Source organism: Canis lupus, chromosome 32, assembly GCF_011100685.1.
Source record: "Canis lupus familiaris isolate Mischka breed German Shepherd chromosome 32, alternate assembly UU_Cfam_GSD_1.0, whole genome shotgun sequence".
In the NCBI taxonomy this organism is placed as follows: domain Eukaryota; kingdom Metazoa; phylum Chordata; class Mammalia; order Carnivora; family Canidae; genus Canis; species Canis lupus.
Window position 1 is genome coordinate 16269520 of NC_049253.1, and position 21200 is coordinate 16290719.

General features: G+C 36.5%; 1 protein-coding gene and 2 long non-coding RNA genes across 11 annotated transcripts in view; 1 reads left to right on the forward strand and 2 right to left on the reverse strand.

The window, feature by feature from the left end:
- The window catches only part of LOC111093601, a 30866-nt gene extending 22655 nt beyond the window's left edge, over positions 1–8211 (reverse strand). For both annotated transcript variants that reach the window (XR_005382758.1, XR_005382757.1), the window contains exon 1: positions 8015–8211. This is a non-coding gene — a long non-coding RNA (uncharacterized LOC111093601). The remainder of the gene's footprint in view (positions 1–8014) is intronic.
- LOC102154226 overlaps positions 1–21200 on the forward strand; it is a 135686-nt gene that overhangs the window by 84468 nt on the left and 30018 nt on the right. For 3 of the 6 annotated variants that reach the window (XR_005382750.1, XR_005382751.1, XR_005382752.1), the window contains 2 exons: positions 48–165; positions 3883–4088. The exons of 2 other annotated variants lie outside the window; for them this stretch is intronic. This is a non-coding gene — a long non-coding RNA (uncharacterized LOC102154226). Of the gene's footprint in view, positions 1–47; positions 166–3882; positions 4089–21200 lie in introns of those variants that run through there. One more of the 6 variants, XR_005382753.1, reaches the window with a different exon arrangement.
- BANK1 (B cell scaffold protein with ankyrin repeats 1) overlaps positions 12507–21200 on the reverse strand; it is a 280340-nt gene continuing 271646 nt past the window's right edge. For all 3 annotated transcript variants that reach the window (XM_038582025.1, XM_038582024.1, XM_038582023.1), the window contains exons 13-17: positions 20610–20673; positions 15697–15726; positions 14842–14897; positions 13462–13526; positions 12507–13207 (exon numbers count right to left, since the gene is read on the reverse strand). In XM_038582025.1, coding sequence (XP_038437953.1) covers positions 13467–13526; positions 14842–14897; positions 15697–15726; positions 20610–20673 — 210 coding nt within the window. In that variant the 3' untranslated portion in view covers positions 12507–13207; positions 13462–13466. The remainder of the gene's footprint in view (positions 13208–13461; positions 13527–14841; positions 14898–15696; positions 15727–20609; positions 20674–21200) is intronic.

Below are 21200 nucleotides of genomic sequence, written 5' to 3' on the forward strand. Positions count from 1 at the left end.
GTATGAAAGTGATGCCAGTGGATAATTTAGAGTCATGACCCACACAGGAAAGGGAGGTTGGTGATGTAGACAAACCTGGAGTGAATGGAAGCTTGAAAAATCATTCCTAAAGAAATATGGAACTATGTCCAGGACTTCTTTCCAAGAGCAAATGTACAAATCTGGGTGAGTCCTAATGCTGACTTTGTGTAACGGTTGTGATCAAATGAATTATAAGCTTTGGGGCATTACATACTTCTGAAACCAAGGTTATTTAGGTTAAATTCACTTCAAAATATACACTTACTTCACTTTCCAAATACTGAAAAACAGAAAGCAGGGCAGTTTAGAATTATAAGTATCTAGTGTGAATGGCAATTCTTAACGAATACCTATACCTGGATAACTCCAAAGTCTATTAGAAGAACCCTTTTGCCCCCTGTCCACAGAACTTCTGTATCAATATCAGTAGTGCATATTTCACTTTGAGCTAGAGAGAAATATGGGGCACTGGATACTATAGGAAGACCAGGAAAAGGCAAGGTTCTGTTTGAAATAGTTATGGAAAAGAAAGCAATGCTTTACAAAAGAAATTAGACTTTGGAAATGGCATATGCTTCAGTAGAGGGGAGAAGAGGTGATTTGTTCTCTCTATGGTTAACATTCATTTACATTTTTGGCTTCCAGCATGATAAACCAGAACTGTATTAATTTATATACTTGTTGGCATCAGTTCAGGTCTAGCCAATGGATACTGTGACAAGTAATAAAAGGAATCCTCTTTAAAACAGAGCTGAGAGGCTAGCAGGGAGATCTCTCACACCCTACCATTCATGTCAACTACAGACCCCAACAGAGAAAGACCACCCCAGCAGGAGGAAGAAAGGTTTTTTCCCTCCCTCAGCAACACCCCAGCCAGTGAGAGAATGTCACAACTCAGCCAATGAAAAGTCGCTATACTTTGAGCTTCCAGTTTACTTCACTGGGCATTCTGGTTTATAACAACTCCTCCCAGCATCCCCTTTTCCTCTGTAAACCGTCCCTGTGTTCTCTGGGGGGTGCCCATGGTTTTGCCCTAGCTTGCTTGTCCTGCAAGTCTCTGCTCTTCTCAAATAAACCTATTTTGGCTGATAAAATAACCGACAGTTTTATTCTTAAGGTTAATATCATGAGGGAATTAGAGGTGCAAGAGATTTACTGGGGCTAGGGGGTGGGGTGCGCTGTGAGAGATACAGAGGTAGGGAGAGACTTTAGAATGTGCTGCATGCCCCACACAGGTGGAAAGAGAGGGCAAGAAAGAATGAGTAGGCTGGACTAGTCAAAGGTTTTGGTGCCACTCCCAGAAAGTCTCAGTGAGGCTGATGGGCTGCCCAAGGCAAGAGCCGTCCAGCAGAGGAGTCCAGCCTGTTCAGGAGTTGTCAGCTCCCCAGCTCCTTGCAGCAGGTTCTCTTTCTCAGGGCAGCCTGAGTAGAGCACCTCTTTGCCTACCACACTGCTTCTACGTTTTTCATGTCATGCGTTTTAGCTAGTTTTAGCCTTCAAGTTCTTCTACTGAGGCCTGAGAGTTTTAGCAAGTATTTCATTAAAACTCATCCATTTATTTCTCTGAAATTGGCATCCGTACCCAAACTTCTCTGCTCTTTTGGGCTGTCTATTTCCATAAGATGTGTGACTTAAGGAAAATTTGTCTGAGAGTCGTGACTGATCCCCGTCCCACAGCTGAGGCTGTGCAAAATATGTGCTATTTCTGATACAGTTTTTGCTAGAATATTTCCTAAATCTTTTCCTCAAAGTGTGTCACACACTGTTTACCAAGTAAGTCCATCCTTTTCTCTAAGATCAAGAACAGTTTTTAGGAAGTACACCCCCCACCTCCAGCCTATTTGAGAGGACAGGAGGGAGGGAATGCTGGCTCTGGGTGGGAAGAAGATTGATGGCTTTTCTGCCTGTAAGCCAGGTTCTCCTTCCCAAGATGGTAATAGCAACATTTCAATTCTAATATATTCCCATCAGGAGGAAGCATCTGAGATCTCTGACTCAGCTCTAAATCTAAGTACACCATAGGGCCAGCATGTCTGAGAGGGATGCTCAGCCTGCAGACACCTGCAGCATTTCATCTGCTTCTAGAAAGTGGCGAATTGGTAAACCAATTGGCAAAGCAGATATAAATTGCCCTGAAGTCACTCCTGGGTTTTGCTCACTTCTTCCTCTCAGGGTTCATCAGGACAGAATATTTTCACTCTGAGAGGCATCAGGAAAGCAGCTTTTAGCATTGAAATGACATCTTTCTAGATTTAAAAAAAAAAAAGATGCATATTACAGGTGGTTTGAAGACTAGAGATTTAAAAAGTGATTTAGGATGACTGCTTTGAAAATGTCCCCTCTCCAGTGTAGTTCCTCTAGAATTTAATCTCATGTCCACTAAAGCCAGGCCTTTCATACTTTATCCCAGAATCAAATCTGGATGTGCTTATTTGTGTAGGCCCTTGGCTCAACGACCAAACAACCTGACCACTCCCTTCTGTGGGGGTAAGGATGCTTTCCAGAAATGCATATTCTTGGGTTAAAAAAAAGTACTGTGAACGTTAAGATAATTAGTGTCCTTACAACTCAGAGAGAGTGCAGCTAATAAAGAATGTTTTTGAGACTCAATCTAAAAAGCAGCTTGTAATTCTGTTTTGAGATGCATATCAAAAAATTAGTTGTAGCTACTACTGTTTTTATCCATATCATTCCAAATTAGCTACCAATAAGTCTATTAGACAAGAATCATTCCTATCTGTTCTCTTCACTGCTGGAGTGAAACTCTTGTCAAAGAGAATTGTGTCAAGTTGGTGCCCAAAGCAAATGTTTACTGTTGTAACAATTCTATAAAGGTAAGTTTTGGGGCCTGAGAGTCCATTCTCTGAAAAATTGCTGATGTACATCTGCTCAATACAGGACTGTGAGTGTGGGTCTCTGTGCTTAGGTTTACTCAAATGCTTGGCTAATAGGAAGAAACCTGATTTAGTGCTATTTCCATAAGAGACAGCACTTGAGAGTCCCTGTTCTGATTATGACCTTAGGCAGCCACTTAGCATGCTTCTTAGTTGCCCATCTGGCCTTAAAAATATGCTATTTCTATTATAGAAAAGGAAAGATTCTGCAGTGGAAAAGTTTGAATATTTCTGGAACTCAGTAGATTTAATACTGGATGTATTACCATTGAGTTAATTGTCCAATAGTTTTAGGTGAACCTAAGTTTTTTTTTTTTTTATTTGAAATTTGGATTCTCTAATGGAGTTAATGAAGTTATAATGCTAAAGAAAATAAGCTGATTCTTTATAACAACACACATAAAACTAGGTTTTCTCTTTAGTTCCTCACCAAATCTTTAAATTGAGGCCATATTTTGCTCTATTTAGTTTGCTATTCTTCTTCTGGCACTTTGGTGAAATAGTACATATTTAAAGATTGGTATTTTGGAACTCTGCAAACTGCATAAGTGTTTTTGCTGGGAGAAGTTATTCCTGTTAGTTGCCTTCCTTACTTACAAGATGACTGTAAAACATCATGAAGTTTATGCCCTATATAAATTGCTTTAATTATATTGGGTTTATGTAACTTCTTGTTTGTGTAGCCTAAATGGGTACATGAATTTTTTTCTAAAGAACTCAAGAAGATTGTTCAATGCTACGGCAATACATACAACCACATTTAAATGAAAGTATTTAGTCTTACTGGCTTTTCTTAAGTCTTGATCACCAAGATCATTGTCTTTGCATGATGATAATTCATTTTGGTAATTAAGTGGGAAGAACAGACCAGCATTCTCATCAAAGCAGTCCCAGATGGCAAGTGTAATTCTTAGACTTCCAGTTTACCAACATAAGAATTCTTCCTACCCTCTCCTCTGTCCTACAGAAACAAACATGGCCCAGATGCTGTGATAAATGTGTGGGATTCATCCTATATTCTTGTAGGAACATTTGTCATGGCCAACTCTAATTTAAGACCAAGAAATGCTTTCAGCTGCTTTTATCCAGTTGCTAAATCAAATAACAGTATCAGAAAGAAATTCGAGGAATTTTGAGATGACTGCAGAGCTGTTATGTAATAAAAATCCCAGTAACGAATAAAGATTATATCTATAACACTCATTTTTGTTTGCTTAGTATTCTCAGTCAAATTGGACTTTGTCAAATAAAATATAACAAAACCTCAAAGAAGTTTAAAAATCGAATCATTGCTCACGTTAATTACACAATTGTTGTCTGGTCAGTTGCACATAGTATGTAAGCTCTTTCTGGACATCCTCGTGTTATGAATATCTCTATGTCCTTTTTGTTTTTAATATACTTCCATTTTACTGCTCTTAATAATTCACAGTACATTGAATATGAACAGAACTGAAGAAATGTCATACCTGCTTTCCTTATTTTCATATATTTCAGGGTTGGTGATAGTGTTGTCATAGTAAAAATCCAGGTCTCCTAAAATTCCTATGTTATTATATATAGTATCTAACCCTTGGTTTGTGAAGGACTTGGGTTATTTTATTTTGGTAAATATTTATAGAGCATTCAGAAAGTAACCTGGTTGATGACATGAAGGACATTTTATTCATGAGTAGATAACAAGATGAGGAAAGTGTTGGGGAGAAGAGGGTAAGAGAGAAAATACTTAAGTTCTTCAGGTAATCCCACTCTGCCCAATGCTTGCTGTTCATTTGTATATATTAATTGGATTCCTATTTATATGCTTATTGCATGCAAAATTTGGGGTTGGGCGGGTGAAAAACATTATGTGACCAGTTCTCTCGGAAAGGGTTTCTGTGTTATAGATATATAATGAGTACCTTGAGTAAATAGTATAACTAATGGTACATAGTTGTCATTAGTAAGAATTGAAGTTATATATTTTCTAGGCCTGCTGTAACAAAGTACCACAAACAGGGGGCTTTCAATAGATATAAATATACTGTATCATGATTTTGAAGACCAAGAGTCTGAAATCAAGAGGTTGCCAGAGCCATGGTCCCTCTGAAACCTGGAGAAAGGGGAGATGCTTCCTTGGCTCTTCCTTTCTTTGCTGATTTGTCAGCTCTCCTTGGTGTTCCTTGGCTTGCGGCTGCAGCACTTCAATAATACTCTTGGCTCATGTGTCTGTATGTTCAAAGGGTGTTCCCTCCTTGTGTGTGCCTCTCCTCTTCTATAAAGACACAGTTTGTATTGGATTCAGGGCTCACTGTACCCTAGTATGACTTCATCTTACCTTGATTACTCCAAAGACCCTTTTCAAATAAGGTGACATTCATAGTTGGTGGGGGTTAGGACTTTGTATCTTTTGGGGCGATACATTCAATCCCAAAACTATGTGTTTTGATTTCTCCAATCTAGAGTATTAATTACCCTACAATCTGGCTCTCCGAGCAAATGGAAGTTTATTATGAAGATATTGGAAAGTGACATAACCAATGGAGACTGGAGGACTGGGCTAAGAGGATGGCTGGGAATCAAGGGTCTGCTGGGGGTGGAGCAGGCAAAATTGCAGCCAAGGTCATGCCACAAGAGCAGTCTGACCTCTAGTCTGTCCCCACACCGTGATTAGAATGACTTCAGCCACTGAATCAGCATCTCAGGAATGAATGCCTGATTGAATTTAGAAATCTGATTGTGCCAAAAGTGCACTGAATAAGAATCTGCCACCCTCAGCTTATGAAGTGGGAGGCTTCAGTGGGAGTAAGTTGGAATTACTTTCTTGTTAAAACTATAGTCAATCAGGAAATTTCTCAAAAGAATGATGGCAGTGCCAATAGGAAGAAAGAAAAGCCAGATACTGGATCATCAATATGACAAATATTTGCCTCAGGAAGATAAAGCCTGTGGCACCAAACTAAAATGATCAACTTGTCAATGCTCAAGTTCATAAAGAGGCAAGATTGGGCTTTGTCTTCTAACTTACCCATTGGCTATCAGTACTAGAGGGAATACCAGTAACAAACATATATAATCTTTAAAAAAGGAATTAAAAGATACAGATTTTGAAAGGAAAAGATTGTAACAGGGCATCCTCCTATGTAAAGACAATGGAAGGAAGGGGGCGGCACTTGACTCTGTAAGGGACCTGGTTTTCCATAGCAGTTTGAAGTAACTATGCTTACACATACCATGGAAAATTTTAAATAAAAGTAGAGAATCTTCCGGGTTCTGGTGGCCAAATGCTACACCGAATTGGGAAAAGGGCATCTTCTTTTATTCCCATGAAATTTGGCTGAGAACCAAGTAGGTCACCTGTAGGAGGCAGTCATCTTAGGAGCGGTGTCTTCACAAAGCTACTAGCAGCAGACACAGCTGAAGCACATATGAGAGTTCCTCCAAATAACTACAGAGATGCTTTAGGAGGGGTGAGAGCTATTATGAAGATAGGATTGCTGGCTAAAGAATACAGATATTTTAAAGGTAAAAGTTCAGTGTGTTTCTAATAAAAGATGTTGATCACACTGCTCAATCTAATGCTTCCCCTCTCTGTGGAAAACAAAGAAGTAAAAATGTACCAAATGATTAGTGCCTACTTTTCTGGTAACACTGATAAGGTCATGCCCTTTCCTTGGGGGACATCAAGCTATGGTGCTCAGCAAACGGCCAGGTAATTAGTATAATTTCAAGAAGAGCTTATTTTCATCTATTGTTTCTTCATAGAACCTGTAATCACCCTTGGTCCTTTTTTTTTTTTTTAAGAGTTTATTTATTTATTCATGAGAGACACAGAAAGAGGTAGAGACATAGGCAGAAAGAGAAGCAGGCTCCTGTTGCAGGACTCAATTCCAGGACCCCGGGATCACGGCCTGAGCCAAAGGCAGATGCTTAACCACTGAGGCACTCAGGTGCCCAGGCCTTGATCTTTTGAAAACCTTAGTGCCTAATCCAAAGTGAACAAAATGGGTCAGAAGGCTGTCTAGAGTTTACTTTGGGAACCACCACGTCCAATAGACAAGATTCTGACTTAAGTGCTGGTGTCAGACATGCTTTACTTTTCTCAGCCTCACAGTCTAGGAAGGAAAATGGATCTGAGCAAATGATACTGTTACTCACACTCGCTGGGTCACCCTTTAGCAGTATTCAATTCATCAACTCCCCCCATTTGTTTCCTTTTGTGTATCCACCATATTTCAAAACTGAGAAGTGTGTAAGACAGCCGCAGTTCTGATAAATGTTTCCCTTGGTGTCAGGTTTTCTAAAGTTTGTTTTTCTGCAATCTGAACTTTTAAAGTATGGTTAAATCAGATTATAAGATTATTAATAATGAGGATTGAACATATTTAAATAGGAAATAATTATATTCAACATAATCTAAAATTTTTATATAAAGAAGAGAGCTAACAAAAGAAGAACTAATCAATGAATAATTTAATACTGATGCCTCGATTGTAGATGGAAGTGAAATTCTTCCTGAATTTGTAATTTGGTATTTTTAGATTTTAATGAAAAATGAATTTAATGAGGGTCATTTTATTTAACTATATATTCTTGAGAAATAAGGAGAATCTGAATTCTACAACTAGGTAGTCTATGAATAAAGCTTTTGTTGCTCTTGTGGCAATACTGGCATTTAAGTTTCTTAAAATTATGTTATTATATATATGCTTAGATTATATAAAGCTCAAAAGGATTTTATATTGATTACAGACACCTGAGTAATTTTAATCATATAAGATTGGCTTGGAAGTTGGACTTATGCCAGGAGGAATGTCATTATTTTATGAATCAGGTAACCCAGAAGGTGACCTGATTAACATTTATTCATTTACAAAACATCAAATAAGCACCTGAAATGTGAATTGAGTGCTTGAAATGTGAATTAAGCAGCAGGCTAAATAGATTAAAATATTTTGGTTAAGAAATACATTTTCAGATAAAATTCTTATTAGGGAAAAACTGAGTTAAATTAGACTCTTGATTTTATTCAATGTACCAGTCAGAGATCCAGAAGAAACAGAAACTACTCTAGATATTTCAGCCAAAAAAGAATCTAATAAAGGGAATTAAGAGCTTACAAGATCCTTCAGAGAGCTAAGACAAGTTGGTTCAGGTTAACATGACTGTAGCTAAAATCCAGTGGTCAGGAAGCAGCTTGTGCCCATTACCATCATTGATACCACTTTAACTGCCTCAAGCTCCTGCAGCTGGTGACCAGAGCCTCAGATGAGGATCCCACTGGCCACAGAGACCAACATGGGTCTACCCTACTGGCCAGTCTCCACAGCAACAGCGGGTGCTCCCTGTCTCAACTCCATCTTCTAGATCTTCCAAGAGATCATCTCATTGGTGGAATGTATATCATACATAGCACCTTCCAAATGGTCAATTCTGTATGGAACTAAGCTTGATGTTGATTTGTAGATGTAGAAAGAGTTATACAGTATTACAGTGTTTTACTTTTTTTTTTTTAATTTTTATTTATTTATGATAGTCACATCAGAGAGAGAGAGACAGGCAGAGACACAGGCAGAGGGAGAAGCAGGTTCCATGCACCAGGAGCCCAACGTGGGATTCGATCCCAGGTCTCCAGGGTCGCGCCCTGGGCCAAAGGCAGGCGCCAAACCGCTGCGCCACCCAGGGATCCCTACAGTGTTTTACTTAGAGACATGTATTACTAATTCATTTATTTGAAGACAAGTGATCTTCATTCTGACTGAAACTAACTTTGGTTATTTGCAAAAGTCAGAATGTAATATTTCACTTTATGCTATAAGCAGGTGCAAATCCTGAATGCCAAATAAGTATTGTGCATGCCACCACTCCTGTCACCCCTGGCACCATCTCCTGTGGCAAACATTCTTAAATGATCTTGACACAGTTTTCCATTGAATCCAGGTTTCAGGCTTCATCTAAACACATCACTACAGTCATCCTTCAGCCAGTTTTCCTTTTCCCTTTAATTGGGAAATGAGGCCAGTTTATATTTACACAAAATGTAAATCAGTAGTTTTCAAACTATATAGATTTCTTTATTGCAGGATTACTTAGTCTTCTGTACTTGTATGCCTATTATGCTATTCTAAAGAGGACTAAAATACATAGAACTTTCTAATGTCACTTGATCACGGAGACACCCCCCTCCTTTTTTACAGAGCTCCTTTTTAATGCAATAACCATGAGTTCTTTGTAACACAATCTGGGAAACACTGCTGTAGTACTTTACTGTTGATGGATTTTTCCACCTGAGGTTTTTTATCTTTCTGGGTGACCCAGGTGGTCATTCAACACCTTGTAATCATTGTTTTTTAAAACAATGATATAGATTTGAGCCAGATGCTCTAAGAGCCAGTCAAATAAAGAGCCAGCCTAGTGTATCACAACGGCATTCACATTTCAAAGAGGATTATTTTCTTGCAAACTGTCTTCCTTGACATTTACTCCTAGCCAAAATGTTCTAAGCACTTACATCTAAGTAGACTGACCACATATGCCAGTTTATGCCTGGATTAGTCCTAGTTTATACTTGCTTTTCTATTGTAATTGTTAACACTACTCTATTTTACCATCAAAAGTGTCCTCTTTGAATGATGAATTATCTCCTTACATTTAATTCTCGTCTATGCTAACATTGGTCTTATTACCTCCATTTACCAATGATTAAATAAGGCTTAAGAAGATTGAAAACTGACTTGGTTTTGCACAGCTAGGACATAGCTGAGCCAATATTCAAACTAGGTCAGTCTTACCTCAAAGCTCATGCTCTTGAATGAAGTACTGCATTGCTCATGTAAATATCTGATGTCATTTAATAACCATAAAATTACTTAAGAATTTTTATTGTCTACATTTTGACGATGAAAATATTGAGGAAATCATGCTGTAATTTATAAATTTGAGGTCCATTGTATTAAGAATCTTATCTTTTGTTGTCTTTTATATGGTAATCCCTGCCTTTAATGATCAGCCCCACAAATTATGGCAGGCCAACAAGATGGCTGGCAAGTACAGCTACAGAAAGGGCTGCTAGTAGGGCTGCATAGCAGCCCTGAGCCCATCAGCTGGGACCTAGTAGATCAGGTCATGATGCAGATCTCTCTCTAAAAAATTTACCCATTTAGAAAAGCACTATGCAGTAAAATTCAGGTAAGCCCAAGTTATTAAAATCAGACCCCTTAGCATTATAGGAAACCAGAAGGAACTCAGATGGGCAAATACCTAGTGTACAAATAGGACATAATGATGACTCAAGTTACAAGGTCATTCTCATTAGAACAATACTGAGAGCAGGCTTATTTTCTAAAACTTGGAGTGTCTATTGGCAGAATAATTGAATGTTAGATTTATGAAAATATATTGGAGTCATCCATTCTTTTGAGTATTTAATGATCCGTTTAAGCTTAAGCCATATGCACTTCAAAACAAAGACATTCATTGTGCTATCATAAGGTTTTCTACTTTCAGAAAATTTTATATAAAGCTGTTTTTGTTTCAATGATGTTCTTTAAAGTGTTAATCCCATTTTACTGTCTAATCTAGATCAGGGTTTTTCAACCTTGGTGCTATTGACATTTTGGACTGGATAATTCTTTGCTTTGTGTATTGTGGGACATTTATTAGCATCATTTGTCTCTACACACTAAATGCCAGAAGCACCTTCTCCATAGTCATGACAATAAAAAATGTTGCCAGATTGCCAAACATCTGGGGCAAGGGAAGCAAAATTGCCCAGTTAGGAACCACTGGAATACATGCTTCCTTTATGTTAGCCTAGAAAATTGACAAGGTAGAAAACAAGGGAATTAGTATTATACATAAAACTCTGATAATGTTCAAGGCCAGTTCAAATTTCTTTAGAAGTCTGAGTTCTGGTAAATTTAAGAAGTTAAGGAAGGGGCCAGCTCTTGGCCAAAGTTAGGAGTAATGGCTTGGAAACAAACCTGACTTAAGAAGGGGATGATGGGAAAGATAAAGTATATTAGCTACTGGCTGCTCAGGTTTCCAGAATCAGCGCAAAATCCTCAAAAGATTCCCCCATGTATGTCTTTCCCTTCTGGCAGTGGTTAGGACTCTCTGAGAAATGCCCCAAATCTCCAAGGAAAGGCCACATCTTGTATCTATTTTTTTGTTCTTTGCCCCGTCCTCTCTCATCTTTATCATGAATGCAAAGCTTCTGCTGTGCAGCTCAAAGTTAATGGACAGTATTCTGCATATTAGGGGTGGAGTCCAGAGATGTAAAAAACACTGTCTCCACGGGGCATTTTCAGTTGCCCAAGTTATTAAAAATCAGACCCCTTAGCATTATAGGAAACCAGAAGGAACTCAGATGGGCAAATACCTAGTGTACAAATAGGACATAATGATGACTCAAGTTACAAGGTCATTCTCATTAGAACAATACTGAGAACAGTCTTATTTTCTAAAACTTGGAGTGTCTATTGGCAGAATAATTGAATGTTAGATTTATGAAAATATATTGGAGTCATCAGTTCTTTTGAGTATTTAATGATCCGTTTAAGCTTAAGCCATATGCACATGAGGTCACTCCTAAATTTGGATTAGTCTTCCTCCACCCTTGCATTCTCTCTATTTTTCTTTGCATCGTCCAGTGCAATAGGTAATGATATGGATTTCACCAGTTCCCCCAATTCCAACCTTCTCTAACTTCCAAATCAATTAGGGTTGGGAGGAGTCATGGTAGAGGAAGCATGAGGAAGACCTCAGTTAATTTTAGGTTTCCTTTTTACCAGGTCTCTTTGTGATGACAAAGTGGTAAGATTTCGAGGGCCAGAGTATCCCAAGAAAGAGACTATTAAAGGGGCTTTTTGCCATGGTTTTATTCTAAGTTAGCTCAGTTCAGAAGGGTAGTATTTAGAAGCCCTGATTTTAGATTTCCATCTATGCTAAAGACCTGAATAATATTCAAGCCTCATCTTTCTCTTCCACTCTTAATTGAGTCTCAGCTTAGAGATAATCCAATTGCTTTATAATTAGAAAAGTTGACATTTCACCTGTCACTAGATTTCACAATTTTAATAAGAATAAAGCCAATGACGAAACTGTAAGTATCAGTCACAGGCCAATATAGAGGTTTTTACTTTAGAGACAATACATATATTTGAATTTAGAGATGCAGAAAATTATATAAAACCAGTCAGTTGTTCTAGTGCTTTTCTGAACTCTTTGGGTGGGACAGTCCACATAAATGGGGGCTCAGTGTGTGAAAGGGCATGCTGTTTCTCGAAAGCTTAGGTGTGAAACTATGGACTAGATTTCCAGATGTCACAATCAAAGCATCATCTGTTAGGGATGAATCAAACATCTGTATTATTTTTTAAAACTTGAGTTTATTTGAGAATGTTACTAGTCATGAGAAACTGTGGTCAATATTTTGCAGAATCATTATAAATAGATATTCCTAACACTGTTTAGAAGCTAGAAAAAAATCATTTGTGTATTTACTGTGTGGGGCTTATGCAATGAAATTCAATGAATTAAAAGCTTTTTCAGGAGGCTTCCTTCTGTAAATTGGTGGTTAATTATTATACATTTATTTTGGAAAGTCAGACATAGTTTTAAACATTCATTTTATTTGCAGGAATCAGGCATGGAAATCATAGAACAATAAAACTGTGTTCTATTCTAAGCTAGTACATAGTTTCTAAGACATAGGCTGCTGGAATTGTAAGCCTTTTAATAAAGAATGTAGGTTGTAGAAATGTATGTTAATTTGAAATATAGAAAGTTAAAATAATATTCTCTCAATAATGGGCACTAACTAAAGGAAGGTTTCTGAAAACGTGATGTGACAATAATAGACCTTTGAATGTCAGAAATTCAGAAAAAGGACCAGCCACTTAAAAGGCAAATATGTATTGAACAAATTTGTATTTCTATGGTCATTCTGAGGACAGAGGAGTAAAATGTTAAGGTTAGTGCTTCAAACAGGTGCAATAACTTTGCTACAGAGCATTTCACTTCTCTGCTCTTGTTTTTCTTCAATTTTCAAAATGGGTAGCAGCTGCTTCAGTGGCAAAATGCACTGAAAACTCCAAGAATTGTCAAAGAATGCAACTGCTCTATGGCATTCAATTGGAATCTTGATATACCTATCTGAAGCAATTTAAATTGTGGCAATAACAAATTGTGAAATCCAGAGGTTTACTTCTGCTTTCATGGTATTTTCCCTGAAGATAGTAGGCAATCCAAATGCAAGCTTGCTTCGCTCAGAAAGCAGATGTCTGCAGATTTTTGGGTTTCATTATAATAACCTGAAAGTGAGATCACAGGAAATAGATTAGTGAATAATGGATCATCAATCGAAATTGATTAGCTAGCATAAAATCACCTTTATACATAAATCTTTCTAAGGAACAATCACCTTTACCTTGAAAAATACATATGTTTATCATTTCAGGAGGAGACAGTGAAATATTTAAAGTATTCTGTGTGCTAGACAAATGGTCCCTTCAAGTCTCTAATAAGCCTGCTTTAAACTTTATAAAAAATATAGCTGATATTTTACCTTCTTTAATAATCTTTCCTGCAACAGAAACTGAATTCCTTTTCACCTTGGAGTCGAGTAGGAAGCTAAGGAAAAAAAAATACAGAGCTAGCATTTCTCCATTTTAAGGCAGAACAAAGAAACATGATAAAGTCATAGTTGCCTTTTATAGGACAACAGCTTCATTGAGGGAATTGGCAAGACGCTCCTCCATCTTAAAAGGAAACAATTATTGTAAAGCTCACCTACACAAAGTCATTGAGTTCAAATTTTATTTCCATCTTGATGGAGAATAGCCTAAGTGTTGGGAATTTACTCTTTTCCTCGTACCCCAAATGTTGTTCTCAAAAAGTATGCTATGGTTGCATAGTCCTCCAGATCTTGTAGAAGGATCTTTGTTTGACAAAGGTATTTTCATAAACTCAGAGGCCTAGGTGGTACCCCATGATTCTGCTATGGTCCAGTGAGTCTAAAGGGTCCATATACTGTAGACTCACTAGGTCTGTAGCTTACTGGTGGGTCACAGGATGATCCAGAAATATTTCAATCAGTCCTTAAGGGTAAATGACTTTTATGATTCCTTATGATTCACCTAAAACATAAGATAACTTAAAAGCGTTATTAAAATTGGTTTATTATGAGAATTTACCATTATGAGATTTACCATTATGAGATTTTAGCAAGAAATCCAGGGCCACATGATCCTAGGCAATACTGAAAATTTCCTACATCACATATGTAGATAGTTGGAATAACATGCCTGTTTTTGAGGAAGAATTTATGGTCTGGACATTATCAGTGTTGCCTTGAACTAGTCTTGGTTTTCTTTTCTTTTTTTTTTTTTTTAAGATTTTACTTAAACTCAATTTGCTAATATATAGTATAACACCCAGTGCTCATCTCATTAAGTTAGTCTTGGTTTTCAATTGCTGCTCTCTTAGTGTTATTTTTAGCTTCTTGCTGGCAATTCATTTTCAGTTAGCTCTACATGTGAAGTGATGTATATTTACGTGAATGATATTTTGGGGATACATCTTTTCCTACAGCTAGACTTTAAGGACTGTGTACACTGTCATTCAAATAGACTCATCATATTCCTGTTGCTAAAAAAGATATATGCAAAACTCCTCTAAGATTTATTTGATCTGTACATGTTAAGTTCAGTCATACTTTGGCCAAGGTGACTTTTCCCTTTGGGTTCTTTGCTTTTTTCCTAAATAGTTAATTTCCTTACATTACTGCTCATGCAGTAATTTGCACCCAAACGCTTATGTAACCTATTTTGTTCATAGTTGTTAAAATGTTTCAAAGCATAGTCAGGATAGAAGGCTCTTACATTCTTTTTCGACAAAGAAGTTCTTTTTTTGCATTTTTATAAAAATTAACATAAATACAACCTACCTTATTGCGGAAGGGTATGTTATGTAACATATTTTCATTGCGGGCACTTTCATTACCTAGAAATATAAACTCTGTTACTATTTCTTCAGTCTTTCGCGTATTTAATGATTCATATATTCAGGACTTTTAAAAAACATTACATGCTTTGAGTACGATATGGGTAAAGGGAAAAGTTATTGAAGAAACAAGGGGTGTGGCCACTGCTCCTCCTGCCTTTACTACAGGTTTTCCATTTTCAATCCCATCCATGTGGCTAGGTTCTATTGCTTTTCTCCATTCTCACAGTCACTGCTTTGGTTCAGGTTGGAGACAGTTGCTCCAAGTTTAGTCAGGGCTCCCCAGCTGGCCTCTGGCTCCTCTTGACCCTCCCAACCTTCTGCGTACATTCCTCCCCACCACACTAAAGTGAATCACCATCTCAAGTGTTTTTCCACTTTCATTTGCTTTATCAATAATTCCCACTTACCAAGCATCGACTCCCATTGACACATCATTATCAGTCTTTATAGCAATCCCCTATGTAGAAGTCTTGTCTACATTTACATACAAGGCAACTGAGGCCTAAACAGCTTAAGTGGTTTGACAAAGGTAGTAACTGGTAAGTTGTGAAGGGCTAGGCCCATTGGAGTCCAAAGCACATGCTTCTTTTACTGTGTAACCACACCTCTACATTGCTGTTCTTGAATCACCTCAAAGTTATTTTGGATGTCAAGTGGTTTTGCATATACATATGAAAATCTATATGAGTTTTTGCACTGACCTGCCTCATCATATTAAGTTTACTTTAATTTTGAAACTGGTTTATCATATACTTTGTTGTAGTCCAAAATTCTTTGGTAAATAGCAAAAACTTACCATTTGGATGGTGCACAATAGTGAGTTTATCTAGAAGACAGAAAAAGCACATTCTATTGAGTTTTGCTCTATATTTATCTTAAACTTTCTTCTTTTTATTGTTTGACTACTTCTTGTCTTTGAAGTGACTATGAAATCTAATAGTCTGGTTACAAAGATACTAATGTATGGCCACAAAGTGTGAAATCATGTCTTTTACTACTTTTGTCTTTTTTCCTCCTGATGTTTGTCCCAAGGTGTTACGATTTTAGAAACATTAGACACTTAATAAAAGCTTGCTATTCTGCTTTAATATATTTTAGCCTGTGATATTCCATTCTTTTTTTCAAATTAACATTATTCAGTATGTTTAGTACAATTCAGACATTTTAAAGTATGTACGTTTACGACTTTTGACAAATCTATACAGCCATGTACCCATCACCCAGTTAGGAGAGAGAACATTTCATTTCTACAGAAAATTCCCTTGTGCCACCCATTAATATTCACCCCACCATTACCCCTAGTGACCCCAATCTGATTTTTATGGCTATAGATTAGTTTTTATCTAGAATTCCAGATAAATGGAATCTCAAACCATGTACTCTTTCGTGTTTGATATTTTTCATTTAGCATAAAGCTGTGAGATTCATTCGTGTTGTTGTGTGTCATAGTAGGTATTTCTTTCTATTGTTGACTATATTCCATTGTGTGAATATACTATGGTATAACTATCTCTTCTATTATTGGACATTTGGGTTGTTTCTGGTTTGGCCATTATAAATGAAACTGCTATGAATTTTGTGAACAAGACTTTGGGTACACATAATGTTTCCTTTTCTTTTCTTTTCTTTTCTCTTTTTTTTTTTCTTTTGGCAAAATACATAGGAATGGTTTGTCTAGGCCATAAGGTAGGTGCACATTTAACTGTTTCATCACAACTGTTTCATGACACCACTTTACCCTTCCATTAGCAATTCATGCAATGCATATCCAGTGTACTATATCCTTATCACTTCATTTTGACAATATCTAAATATTCTAGCCATTATATTTGTTGTGTATTGGTATTTCATTTAGTTTAATTTGCATTTTCCTGATGATTAATGAAGTTGAGCATATTTTCACATGATAATTTGCCATTTGTTTTTATAAACTAAGGTCTAGGTATGAGATGTGCTCATTGGTGCTGGGCTGTCCTTGCTTCTAGGGCTTTTCAGCAGAAGGGCTAAAGAAACACATTTTTATACACACAGTTATATTTCTATATCTATTTGTAATAAGTTGTTACTTTTACCTCCAATTCCAATCTAGAACCACAAGATTCATTCCAACCTTCCTTCTTTCCTTAGAAGTTACTCCTTTCTCTGACAATAGGAAGTCTGGCTATTACTATCCATATTACATTTATTTATTTACTCCATCTTGAATGTACAAATGGTACTTTTGAAATTGCTGAGCTAAAACTCTATAGAGAAATAAACCTACTAACTGGAGTACAGAATACATTTTTGTGTACTGATTTTTTAAAAAATTTTATCTTTGGAATATTCTGTTTTCTAAATTATTTTGTTAGTTTTCTTCTGTCTACCTTCAGTATGGTAACACCTCTAGGTTCATTTTCTTCTGCTCTTCCTGCCTCCTTCCCAGCCTCATCTTTGTTAAATATGTAAAACATTTCATTCAAAGGAGTGTAATTATTTTAGTTTTGTAAGTTTTGCTTTTTGATTAATTTATTCTTTTTGTCTAAGTTAAGTGTATTGGCAAAAAATTAATTATTTTTCCTTAGTATCTTTATAGTATCTATAGGATCTGTTATGATAACCTGACTTTACTTTCCTGATATGGTAACTCTTGTTTTTGCTTTTTTCCAGTTCATTTTATCAATTTTAGTTATGTTTTCAAATAACTGATTTTTGGTTTTATCTCTTTAATTTGATATTGATTTTTGATTTCATTTTGTATTGACTTTTGATCTGTTCTTTATAATTTTTCCTCTTACCTCATTTTTGGTTTGAGTTTGCTTTTCATTTTCCAGTTTCCTGAAGTGGAAACCTAGATCACTGATCTTAAGCTTTTCCTTTTTCTACTACAATATTTATAGCCAAAGATTTACCTCAAAGTACTATTTTAGTTGCATTTCACACATTTTGATATGTTGCACTTTCATTATCATTCAGGTTGAAATATTTTCTTGTGATTTCTTATTTGATCCATGGGTTATTTTGAAATGTACTTAATTCCTAATGATTTGGAGGGACATTTCTAATTTTTCAATCAAATTCTAATTTCTGGGACGCCTCGGTGGCTCAGTGGTTGAGCGTCTGCCTTTGGCTCAGGGTGTGATTCTGGGATCCGGGATCGAGTCCCACATCAGGCTCCTTGCACAGGCCTGCTTCTCCCTCTGCCTCTGTCTCTGCTTCTCTCTCTGTGTCTCTCGTAAGAAAAATCTTTAAAAAAACATAATTTCTTTCTGTTGTGGTAAGAGAATATAGGCAAATATGTACTCTTAGTTTTTCCCATGTCATGTTCTGTAAACATCAATATATTTCCTATTTATTCTCTCCTTAAAACCATATTTTAAAAATTAATTTAACTATGGTTATAGAAGTTTCTTTAAAGTATTTGTCTATTAAGACCTACAATGGGACCATTTTAGATTCAGTTTTTATTAATGGCTTTCCTTTTCTTTTCTATGAATTACATATTCCTATATCTTTGTATGCCTTCCTTTTTTTAAAAAAATTGAATACTGGACATTATAGACAATCAATTGTATATTCTAGATTCTGTAATATTCCTCTACTAATAAGTGTAGGTTCTTATTTCAGCAGGAAGTTTGATTATTGGCATGAACTTATATAGGCCTGGTTTTATGCTTTCTTTTCAATGTTGACTTATAGATAGCCCAAGGAATTTTCTGAAGCCCTCAGTAGGAATGAGCCTGCAAACTCTCCCTTCCATGTGGCTCTTGTAAGGGCTTGGTTTTAGGCTTTGTTAGGGCAGGTCTACAGGAGTTCTCACCCTAAGTCATGGTCTTTAATCATTACATTTCTTGGGTGTCACAGCAGGATGCAATGTTTTAACAAATTGTTAAGAAGATCTTTCCACTCTGGCAGGGCAAGAACTCGACTTCCCCAGTATGGCTTTTCCCTGGCTCTGCTCAAACTCTAGTATATCTGTTTTGCTTTCAGTGTCCTAGAAGCTGTTATCTTATATGCCTCAGTGGTCTTGCTCTGCACATGTTCAGCTCACCTCTTGACCACAGATTTGTGAAATCCCTCACTCCATCTGAGGCTACCTCTCTATACAGCCATCTCCTCTTCAGTGACCCACCACACACATTCTTAGAAGCTTTGGTTGCTCTGAATCTGATCTTTCCCTCCTCATTTCAAAGGATTGCCTTGCTTTGCACAGACTCTAGTCAGAAAATCAGTCTCCTGGGTCATCATTAGAGCCACCCTGTAAGTTTTGTCACTGGAATTATGGTCTTAGGCTGTTAACTGCCTACTCTCTGAAGTCAACTGCCTCATATTTTTGCCCAGTGTTAGTGTTCTGTACAGTGGGAGGGTTTGTCTGGTACTACTTTTGGTTAGAAAGGGAACTAGCTGATTCCTAATTAAGACAGCAATGATTAAAAGCATTGACTTTGGAGTAAATAAATTTTTTTTTTATTGGTGTTCAATTTGTCAACATACAGAATAACACCCAGTGCTCATCCCGTCAAGTGCCCACCTAAAAAAAAATAAGTTGTAGTTTCTAGTCTGTGTGTCTTTGGGCTTCTTAGTTTCTTACAATCTCAGTTTCCTTATTTATAAATTCAGACTAATGTCTACCTCAAAGGGTTATTGTAAGAAATTCAAAAGATAATATTAAGTGTATAGTAGTCAAATATTAGCTGTTACTACCTAATAGTCCTTAGTAAAAGTATTTATATATTTTGTGATTTTATACATTGTTAAAATTTTAATCTTTTTCCACATTAGAATGGAGATCTATAGGACTCAGTCATCTGTAAATCAGCCCCGTGTTTATTAACTTAATTATTTTAGAAAGTATATTTCTGTTTTTAGAAAACATTTCTAAGAGAGCTTAAAGAATTTTCTATGGAAAAGCAGATACCAATTTAATAATATGAAAATAAAAATTTTCAAGGTAAATTTCAACATGAAGCACTAGCTAAAACCTATGCAATCTTACTGAAAATGGAAGAGATGGAAATTTCAAGGTTTGCTAGTGGTTGTCAGTTTTTAATTATCTGTGCAGGGGTTAAGGACTTAGGGAAAGAGTGGTCCAATAGTGACAACATAATTTATTTTCAATTTTGGAATGTGCTGTTTATCTTTGGAGAAGATTTACCAACTTAATAATGTTTGGTTTGTATTAAGATTAAAACGAGTGTCCCCCCTCCCAGAACAATTAACAATTGTTAATTATTAGCAAGGGGAATCTGCATTGCCAAGAAACATGCTTGCTGCATGGGAAAACAACCTGAGATTTATAATTTAAAATTATCCACATGTGGACAATTGTGAGAACTGATGTATTGAGAATATTCAACCTTATTAAAAAAGTATGACTCAATAATTCAGTACTCTGTGTAATGGCTCATACATATTAAAATTATGGGGTGGAATTAAATTATTTGCAAATTTCACAGAAATCAAAGGAAAGAAATTAGCATTTATTGAAGGTTTGTTATGGATCAAAGAAGTTGAAAAATGTTTTAGATATCAAGGTACACAACCACTTTCAGATATATCTATAACTACTCCTGTTTTGCAGACAAGGGATTCAAGTACCAAGGATTAGACACTGTCCAGGCATACAGCTGGGAAGTGATGAAGCGCAGATTTGAATTCAGGCTTGACTCCACAGCCCTTGCATTTTCTTCTTTTAGATTGATAAAGGAATAACAGGCAAATCTTACTTACCAGAAACATTTTCTTCTTCTGGCCTTTTCCCAATAATGCAATCTCGTAGTTGGCGTAGTTTTTCCTTAATAAGGAAATGACCAGAAAATACAAGTGAATATCTACAAATTTGTCATGGATCAAATGAGAACTTCAACTACTGTCACTAGGACTACCATGACTGTATAACACTAATTTGGTACTTACACTGTCCCAATCAACCATCCCTGATATTTTAACCATGTTATCTTACTTAATATTTGCAAAGTCATAAAGTATCTATATCACCATATTATTTTACATATATAGAAACTGAGATTCAGAGAGGTTACATAATTTTCCCAAAACACACAGTTGTAAGTGATGGAGTCAGCATTGGGACTCAAACCCCAATTCTTGTGGTTGCTGTTTTTTCCCAATCTAACACCTGAGGGGGCTATCTTGGCTATCTGGTGTCCAAGAGCATTAGTGTGACACTGTGGTGATTTGCTACTGCCTAAGCCTACTTTCAGCCTCTGTGGGCACATTTTTTCCTATAAATGCTTTCTAAGAACTAGGAACTTGGAAACAAATGATGGACTCCCCTTCTTAGCTCATTTGTGATCTTTCTTT